General features: G+C 46.0%; 1 protein-coding gene across 1 annotated transcript in view; it reads left to right on the plus strand.

Annotated features, from left to right (window-relative positions):
* LOC131995567 (uncharacterized) overlaps window positions 1-9,028 on the plus strand; it is a 446,417-nt gene extending 437,389 nt beyond the window's left edge. Inside the window, exon 2 of the mRNA XM_059364338.1 lies at window positions 6,894-9,028. Within this exon, the coding sequence (XP_059220321.1) occupies window positions 7,264-9,015 (1,752 nt within the window). The 5' untranslated portion in view covers window positions 6,894-7,263 and the 3' untranslated portion in view covers window positions 9,016-9,028. The remainder of the gene's footprint in view (window positions 1-6,893) is intronic.
* Window positions 9,029-10,599: the final 1,571 nt, after the last annotated feature.

Consider the following 10,599-nt stretch of genomic DNA (forward strand, 5'->3'; position numbering starts at 1 on the left):
CACATGACGAACGTGTCCCGAGAAATCAAATCTAGTATCGAAGACAACACCTAGGTACCTCAATACAGTGGAGACCTCAATCCTGCCACCCCCGATAAACAAATCAGGAATGTAGCCCCTAAAGTTGGGGAAGACGACCCCTGGCCCACCACGGACCAACAAAGCGGAACACTTCCCCACATTCAACTGCAGCTTCCACCTAGAGTAGAATGCATAAAGCTCATCCAGAAATGAGTTCAACGCCCTTTCCACAGCAGACGCCCTAGCCCCAGAAAATACAACCAGCACGTCATCAGCATAGGCGAGTAGCAAACCCCCCGAGGGCGGACTAGGGACATCATGGACAAATATGTTAAATAACATAGGCCCTAGCAGAGAGCCCTGAGGCACACCTGCTAGCACCTGTCTCTCAGAAGAGAGACATTCGCCCACTCTAACCCTATAAGTCCTTTCCCTCAGGAAATCCGCCACCATCCTATAAGTCTGACGGGCAAGGCCCAACGACCGGAGCTTAAACAATAAGCCCTCATGCCAGACAGAGTCGAATGCCCTGGCGAAATCCAGACTGACCACAATTGCACCTCGCCCCCGGCCAAGGCCATCCACTACATAGTCCCTAAAGACTGCAAGCGCGTGGGTAGTGGAGTGCCCTGACCTAAAGCCAAACTGAAAATCAGCCAGAATTCGCCTATCCTCAACAAAAGCAGAGACCCTCGCCAGAACAAAGGACTCCAAGATCTTCCCGAACACCGACAGAAGAGAAATCGGCCTATATCCACCACAGCGAGTCAAGTCAGAGCCAGTCTTGGGAACCGGCACAACCACAGCCGTCTTCCATGCCCTTGGAAAATATCCCAAATTAAGGCAGTGATTGAAAAGCACCGCCAAAAATACAAAAACAACGTCGCCAGCCTTCTTAAGTGCCACCTCGGGGACACCGTCAATGCCGCAAGACCTCCTCGCAGGCCTACGGGAAATGGCCAAGGCCACATCATCCCGGTCAACAAAACAACCCTCCCTCCAAAGAGACCTGTCATCAACCACAGACCCGTCATCAACCACAGACTCCCTCCAAAGAGTTTGCTTAGTACGAGCCATTTTTCACTAGAGGTTTTTAGTTCACTTCACGATATGCACACAAACACTGTTAACACTGTAATAGTTGCCTTACGTATACTTGTCTTTTATTTTTCCATATAATTCATTATTACAATGTATGTAAATCACACTTAAATCTATTGTCTATATATATTTATATATATCCCTTATCCTCTAAGCACTTATGTCTATCTAGAGATGTATTATTCTATTTACTAGTATACTTTGGCAAAGGCCAGTCCGTTCAGTTTTTAATAAATATTTAGCAATAAGCCCTACTCATCATCTTCATATGCCTCGGAAAAATGGAATAAAAAAAACCGAGATCTCCAACTCATCTTTCTCCCTTCTACCTACATACTACTTAAAACTAATATATGTCTACTATTTACAAAAAAAAAAAAAAAAAAAAAAAAAAAAAAAACGCCAAACAAAACAGAAAAAACAAAACAAACAATCCATCGCATGTAAACAAACAGAAAATATAAACTATTTACAAAATCATGAATGAAACAAAATAATAAAAATAATAAATAATAAAAATAATAAAAAAATATGCTTTCCCCGCTATCTCACTGTGCAGTGTTGTACACCATGTTATCAAGGCCATATTCGCCGTATCTTCGGTGATAAAAGAGTAATCTATCCTCCCGGTCAAATGCTAGACCCTTTTCAATCAATCCCAGCATACACATAGGCGTGAGATGACCTCTATTATCAAGGATATTCTGCAGCTCTCCCGCTGCCAACTCGCAATTTCTGACCAAGTCATTTACATGGCCCTGGCATTTCGACAGGTGGCTAACTGCAGAACCGAACATGAATACGTCAATGCGCGGCAATCCTCCCTCCCGGTAGATCTCCCTACATGAAGGTCTCTTATAGGAGCCGGTGATGTCCAGCCTTCCTTTAATCTCGAGGCAGTAAGCCAGCATCTTCCTCTCGAGGACTCTGATTCGCTCCATCTGATGGGAACTGATGGTATACCATGCCGGGAATCCGTACGTCATCGTGGGTCTTATCACCTGTCTATATAAGGCAGTCTTCACCTTTCTGCTCAGCCCTCCTCTCTTCGACAACAGACCTCTGAAGTTGGCCAAGGCAGCCCATCCCTTTCTAAGTACGTAGTCCACATGTTTTATGAAGGACATGTCCTCCTGAAACATGATACCCAAGTACTTAATCGTGCTGGTACTGCCTATGGTCTCTCCATTGATTGTTATCCTTGGAACATATGAACGGGCATTCCTATATACACTGCCCCTTTTTCCTTTGAAAATGATCGCCTGGCATTTTGGAACATTCAGTCGCAGCCTCCATTGCGTGAAATATTCTCCCAGTCTCTCCAGGTATCTCGTAAGATTCTTCTCGGCTGTCTTCGCCCTGGCATTTGTTGCAGCCACGATTATATCATCGGCATATATTATTACTGTCTCATCGCTCTCCGGCCTTGGCAAGTCTGCCAGATATAGGTTATATAAGACAGGGCCGAGCACCGAACCCTGTGGCACTCCTGCCTTAACGTCTCTGTCAGCAGATCTGGTTTCTCCAATTTCAACAGTGAAGCTTCTACTCCTCAGGTAGTCGCGTGTCAGCCTGGATAGACATGGATTAAATCCATGGGTACCTTCCATCTTCTGCAGTATTCCTTCTTGCCACACAGTGTCGAAGGCCTTCTCAAAATCCAGGCTGACAGCTACTGTGGCCCTCTTCCTGTTGAGTCCTCTGCTTATCTTGTCCACCAGAGACATGAGTGCATGACCGGTGGATAAACCTCTCCTAAATCCAAACTGCGCATGAGACAGTATTTCTTTATCCTCTATATGCTCGTTTATTCTCTCCAGAACGAATATCTCAAACATCTTACCCAGATTGGAAAGTAAGGATATTGGTCGATATCCTTCGGGACGAGTGGGATCTTTCCCCGGTTTCAATATCGGTATCACCCTGGACCTCTTCCATTTCTCTGGGAAATAACCCAGATTTAGACAGTGATTAAATAGCGTTGCAAGGTGTCTCCATGACCTTTCGCCAGCCCTTCTCAGGACATAGTTGGGAATCTCATCTTCTCCCGAGCTCTTCTTATTATTCAGGCGTCTAAGTACCGCTCCTATGTCCCCTGGTTTCACCAGTCTCATCGGCAAAGGGCTGGCCCCAGGTAGCATATTTCCGTTCGCAAGGTGGGAATCTCCAAATGTCGTCATTGGGCGGTAAATCTCCTCTCTTGTAACGCCATCATCGTCTCGTAATCCTGAATTTCCTTGTATCCTTGAAAATGTTTCCGCAAGTGTCTCGGCTTTCTCCATGTCAGCTAAAATCGTCCTTCCAGTATCGTCAACCAGTTGCCCGATCTCCTTCCTCCTTCGGGAGCCAGTGAAAGCATGTATTTTCCGATACATATTGTTGTCTGGTTTTATCCCGTTCAGTTGTCTTACAAAGAGGTCATCCTCGAATAATTTTATTCTCTCTCTTATTATAGTGTCTAAATTTCTGACCACTGCCCTTATGGTCATTGCCTCCTGTACATCTACCAGTCTATGCATCCTTCTCCTCAAGGTCTTCTTCTGCGAAATAAGATTCAAGATGTCACCGGGTAACTCTCGCATTAAACCATTCCTGGGCTTAAACTTCCGGATACTTTCCTCCATTGCAGATTTGAAGGCCACTGTTACACCCTCCACAGCGGCATCTATCTCCTCCGTGTTTACGTTGCGATCATCCGGCAACGCACATGTCGCCAGTTCAGCAGCAAGCCTGGCATTGAATGCCTGCGTTCTAATTGTGGTATAGTCATACATCTCTGTAGGTGTCCTCGTGGCCAGCGTCTCCATCTCAGCATCGAGCTGAACAGCCATATGATCTGACTCGAAATCCAGCGTCCGAAGGCCTCCTTCGCTCCTTTCGATCTCTGTCCTCACTATCCCGACTGTCGTCAAGAAGAAATCTATATATGAGCGGGATTGCGCGGCAATTCTTGTCGGTCCCGCCGTTCTTCTCAGTACTAGTATGGTTTCGCGCTCCAACCACCTCGCCAATGTCCTGCCACTGCCATTATCTGTATGATCTCCCCATTGCACATGTCTGGCATTCAGGTCTGCCCCTATGATCGCCTCGTCTGCACCTATAAGACCCTTCAAGGCCTCCAATTCTGCCATCCTCAGTGTATCCAGTGGTCTCAGGTATAGAGACGCTATAATAAATCCTCTTCCATTGACTGTACTCACCCTGACTACAGTATTTTCTATCCTGCCTAGGTCCGCCGATATCCTCTCACCTCTTATTCCCTCCCTCATAAAAATTGCGGTGCCACCACCGCCTCCGCCTGTCCTATTTCCTATAAAGGATCTATATCCTTTAAAACATATCCTATTCCTACTAGTCAATTTATGTTCCGCCACCAGCAACACATCGGGCTTATGACGATCTAAAAACATCTGCATATAGTGTCTCTTACATCTGGACACCAGCGAGTTCGCATTAATAAAGATGCACTTATAGGTCATTATCTGTCCATCACTAGAGTCGCCATAAGCCCTACCATGGCGCGTGTCCTCTCTTCATCGGTCTTCAATCTCCTGTAGTCAGCAAGATAACCGCCAACCTTGTTAAATATAGTGAGGAAGTCCCCGCCTAGAAGTCTCTCACATTCTCCATCGAAGAACCTCATGGTGTGTGTCACGGTTCCTGTAATATCCGTAGCAGTCGCTGGGGATGCACCACCGTCCGTCGACCTGTTCCTTACTGCGCCCGCATAGGAAACAGTACTATTATTCTTCGGCATAGCCTTTGTCGCACCCACTGATGAGGCGGTATTTCGCGATAATGGGATCTCAACAGTCGTAGGTGCCACACCAGCATGTGGCGCCATATTAACAACGACCTTTCGATTTCCGGTTCTTCCTTCCAATATCCTCCGCCGGACCGGGCACTGCTTCGAACTTGCCACGTGGCCCTCGTTCCCACAGTTCACACACCTTACTGGGTGCTCCACTGTCTTCACAACTTGGCCTGTCTTAGGATCTGTCTTCAGCACCTCTTTCTCCTGTTCCTTATTGGGAACTGCACATTTTCCTGGGCCATGGTCGCCTCCGCATTTAACGCAGCGGTATGGCATACTGCAATTGGTAGATGCATGCCCGAATCTCTGGCAATTTCTGCATTGTGTTATGCCCTTCTTCCTGTACCTACCTATCGAGACCCTACAGTTAAGGAGGTATCGTAGTTTCCTAAATGCGCCGATGTCAGACTCCCTATCCAGCTGCACTATCCACCTGTCATTAAATGCCTTAATAATGTTGACTACCTTCAGATTCAGTTTTCTCTCCTCAATGAACTCCTTGAGGTCATCCACGTCATACGTGTCTGAGAGCCCTCTCACTACAAGCGAATATGGCCTCAAAATCTTAGGCGTAAACGTAAAAAATGAGATCTTCTCCCTCTCAAGGTATTGTTTGACCATGGTATGGTCTTGAACCGTCCCTACCATCAAACCTATCATGTTCCTATTTACAATATTAAGTGTGAATATGCTGTGACCTAACAGCCCTGTAATCTCCTTCGTGAAGTTCTTAATATTAACATTGTATATTTTTATCATAGGTGGACTGGCCTTACCTTTATCCTCGTTACTCTTCGTATTCATATTATGATCCTTCGTGAACTTCTTTGCTGTCTGTTTCGGAATTGCTCCAGTACTTCTTCTAGACGGCACCTTGATGAAACCAGCTTCACCATCCATTTGCTGTTCGGAATTCACAGCTTCTTCATTGTCCCGCTGCACGGCAGTAGCAGCTTCTTCCTCCATCGGAGTTACTTGGCTATTCTCCGGTATATCAGTGCTACGGCTTCCCACTGACACATCACCATTAATTAAATTAGAATCAACATTCCAGTCATCCTTCTTAGTAGTATTGGGCTGATATGAATCTGCTGTTGCCCACTCTCTCGGCAGTTGTAGATTAACACGGACTTCCTTGCCCGCTAGGTCTTTCATGAGGCTGTTTAACTTAGCTTCCAGATCATCTACTCGCTTTTCCGCGTGGAATCTTTTTGCATCTGCTTCCACAAACTTCTCCGTGGTCATCTTGAGATTCGTATTAAGAACCTCGATTTGTTTATTTTGTTCTCTTATTTTTGCTTCATATCTTATGTTATTATAATGATAATCCTTTTCAGTGGATTTTCTCTTCTCAGATTTGCGTGCTATTTCGTTGCCAGCAATAATATTTGAGGCATTAGCCACTACTTCGCTTAACTTCTCCATCTTCGTGTTTTGACCGCCTCCTATGCGATTTTCAAAATCGAAAGGGACGTCATCTGATGGTTTTTGTAAAAATTCCAGCACTGATGCCTACTCTTGCTTCTCAAGTTTTAAAGGCACCAAAATGCAAATTATTGTCCTTTGCGCAGCACTGGTGCCTACTATTTCTTCTCACTTAAGGCACTTAAGAAATTTCAATTTCGTTTCAGTTTGAGATTAAAATTTGTTCGAACTATCTTCGAGATTAAAATTTGTTGTCACTTCCACTTTCAGTTATCCGCTCGTGATGTTTACGCTTCGAGCTCCAAACACTGAATGAGTTGCCTTACGGAGCGATTCCCGATATTTATAGAAAAAATTTGGCGGGCTACAGTTTCCAATAAGGGTGTGTGCTGCGTATATGCTTCAACATTTGTATCTGTACACACGAAGTGTATACGAACAACCCCGAAGATAGATCGAAGCGTATGTGTATGTAGTAAATTCAGAGCGGATTTTGTATAAATATGAGGTATCGCAGCATGGTAAGTATCAGTTGCCATTGAGCAGTGTTGGTGTTAACATCTTGTGAAGTGCCAAGTGACCTTACCTGATAACAAATTTTAATCTGTGGTTGGTGATTTTGAAAACCTTAAGTGGAAAATTGAGAAGCGATAGAACGCACCAGTGCTGCGCAAAATTTTCCTTTTGTCAGCTTGGTCATTAAAAATTTTGAGAAGCAAGAGAAGGCACCAGTGCTGGAACAAATTGATTTTAATGCCAAAGAGGTCCCTCTGGGACATGAGAATCGCAAACAAGGCTCCATTTGCGAAAACCTGAGTCAAGTTGTGGCTATTGCCTCGGATATCGCTGCCAGTGGCAGCTTTTACGACAAAATTAGAAAGCAGCAATTATTGCCAGCGAACATGGCTTCGACCAGTGAATGTGGCAAGATGCAGATGCCAGTAGATGGAACTAATGGTGGACGTGAGGAAACCATTAGTGACATTGAAAACCGAAAAAAGCTAGTCGCTATAAGAAAGGAGGGACGAAGTGGAAGCCAGAACACAAATAAAGAGATTGTTGAAAACGAAGATTCTACGGATGATTTTCAACTAGTGACTTCCAAGAAACAGAGGAAAAGAAAGAGCAAGAAAAACTGTAGTTGCTCTGAAGGAGAGTCTCGATACGAGCTAATGAAATTGAACCTGAGGCTAGGCCAACTCATGAGTACAATTGAGAGGCTAGAAGAAGAGAAGAAACAACTTGCAGCAAGATTGGCTAGAGTAGAGATGAATTCAATTGCTATTTATGATCAGAAGGGGGCTGATGCGACAGCCAGACCAGACGCCGATTGGTCCAACGAGGTCAACTCTATCGTGGATGAAATAATGGAAGACGTCGCACCGCCGGCGACTATGATATCACCAAGTAGCACAGGGGCTATACCGAAAAAACAACAACAACCGATACATCAACAGCCGGATCAACCGCAACAACAACGAAGACAGCAGCCGGCACCATTGAAACAAGCAGCTAAAGAAGACAACAATAACAATGGTACAAACACCCAGATGAAGAAGATCAATGGAGACGACAGGACTAAAGGTAAGGCCAGCCCTCCTGTGATTAAGGTATATGGTTCGGATGTGAAATCTTTGACATATGAGCTTAGGGTATTACTGGGTCATAACTTATTCACCATTAATATAATGAATAGGAATCTAATTAGTCTCCAATTGTCTAAGACGGAGGAACACACGAAGGTCAGAGAATTCTTAATGAAGAAAGGATTAGATTCATATACGTACACGCCCAAGGAGCTGAAGCCATGCAGTTTGATGGTGGAGGGTCTGTCTGGGACATATGAGATAGACGACCTGAAGCTATTTCTAGAAGAATGTGGATTGACATTGAATGTGATGGGTGTGATAAAACTGCGTGGTGATAGATGGATTGTCCAGTTAGGTGGCGGTTCAGACATCAAGGGATTTTTCAGGATACGGTATATACTTAGCTGTAGGGTGAGGATAGCGAGGTATAAGCGAGAGGGTCTGGCGCAATGCCGCAACTGTCAACGGTTTGGCCATGTTGCATCGAATTGTGGCATGAAATTTAGATGCGTGAAATGCGGGCGGGACCACGGACCCGCGAAATGTGAAGTGCCGAACAAGGAGGCGAACACAGAGGAGAATATCACGACGGATCCCGTGACAGGGCAGGTAGTGCGCAGGGTTGGACGGCCTGTCTACTGCGCCAATTGCAAGGCAGAGGGACACGTGGCGAGTTCGAGAGATTGCCCGAAGAGGATTGAGTTATTGGAGAGGATTAAGGAGAGACGGACGGCCGGTCGTTTGGGAATAAGAGTACCGATTGCGGTTCCCCCTCCTCCACCCCCGATAAGGCCGGGCACTTCGGCCACGACCTTTGCGAATATGATGCGTACATCGAGGCCTGCGACAAATACGGCGCCCGTGGGGCCCACTGGGATGGCTAGTAGAGTGGATGGTAACATGCGCATGTTCGATGAAGAGTGCAAGAGGCTCTTAGGTGGTGACTTTGTCACATGTATGAAGAAGGTGTCAGAGTATGCGGCGACATTTACCAAATTCAGGACAGACGAGGAGAAGATGCGAGGACTATTTGGTCTATTCTTTACTTTAGGATTAGATGGTTAATTATAAGGCTATTTTTATTAACGTAAACTCGATAGTGTCCCGCCACAAGAGACACTACCTGAAATTGTTTGTGGAAAGGAATAGGCCAGACGTCCTCATGGTTGCAGAGCACGGTCTGTCGAATAGACATAGATTTGAATTAGATGGGTACGACTCATATAGACAGGACAGAGGAAGCAGAGGGGGTGGTACTGCGGTATTTTTAAGGAATTCCATTTGTGGTGAGAGAATGACGATTGATCTTGGAGGAATTGAGGGCACGGTTGTCAGGACCAGGATAGCCAGAGGAAGGACACTATATTTTGTGTCGCTGTACGGGAGGCCCCAAATGGTGGTTAATGCTGAGGATTTGGATGGACTGTCGAGTCTTATTGGCTCGAGCGAGGCGATCATTGGATGTGACCTGAACGCGAAACACCCTGATTGGGGAGGCACACGTGGGAATACCAGTGGCACGGTCCTTAGGGATTGGCTTTGCAGTTGCCCTGGCTTTGTTCTCAGAGCCACCGAGGGCCCATCGAGGGATGTGAATGGCTCCAGATCCTATATAGATTATTTTATTACGACAATTGGCATTGACATGCAGGGTGGGTCATTGTTGGAGACATTGGACTATGACTCCGATCATAGGGCAGTGGTCCTTCAGTTTTCCACCACGGAATTAAGGAGGGCAATACCTAGGGAGATCTATGATTTCGGGAGTATTCGAGTTGTGGATCTGAACAACACCTTGTCTGAATGCTTGGACGAACGGGGTCTACCTGTGGACAGGAATATCACTGTGGATGAAGTTGATCGATTTGTGGACTGTATGACTGAGGCCTTTGGCGTGGCAATGGAGAGATCCATAAGGAAAGTTAGGCCGATGAGGGGACTCATGAAGGATCTTCCCCCAGACATCCTCCACCTTATCCAGCAGAAGAAAACTCTCCGGCGAAGGAGGCACAGGATTCTTGATGACCAGGACGCCCGGACCCTTACTGCAATCATAAGGAACATAGACAAGATTATCCAGGAACGCATCACGAACTTTGAAAGGGAATACTATCTAAGAACCCTCAACACGATTAAACCGGGGCCCGGTATGTTTAGGGACCTCAAGAACCTTTGCGGCGCAGCTGCGCGAAAGGACATAAGTGACCTTAGGGATGCCCAAGGGAGGGATATCACCAACATTGAGGAGAAGGCCGAATTAATCGCTTCACACCTTGCACTTATACAGAACCAGGCGCCGGTTAGCAACGGCATGGAGACCTATGAGCCGATGGTGAGGATAGATCATGCGAATACTGCTGATGGCTTATCCCGGACGGACAACAGCATCATGCTCCTGAAACCTGATGATATTGGCTATGTACTGCGAAAATTAAATAACAAGAAGAGTAGCGGAAACGATGGCATTCCCAACTATGTGCTGAGAAGGACAGACAGGAGGACTTGGTGTCACCTTGCTATAGTCTTTAACCACTGCCTTGTTTTGGGATATTACCCGAAGGCCTGGAAGTCATCAAAAGTGGTCCCTGTACTGAAACCCGGGAAAGATCCAACAGACCCAGCGAGCTATAGGCCGATTTCGCTCCTCTC

The sequence above is a fragment of the Stomoxys calcitrans genome, chromosome 3 (assembly GCF_963082655.1).
Source record: "Stomoxys calcitrans chromosome 3, idStoCalc2.1, whole genome shotgun sequence".
Taxonomy (NCBI): domain Eukaryota; kingdom Metazoa; phylum Arthropoda; class Insecta; order Diptera; family Muscidae; genus Stomoxys; species Stomoxys calcitrans.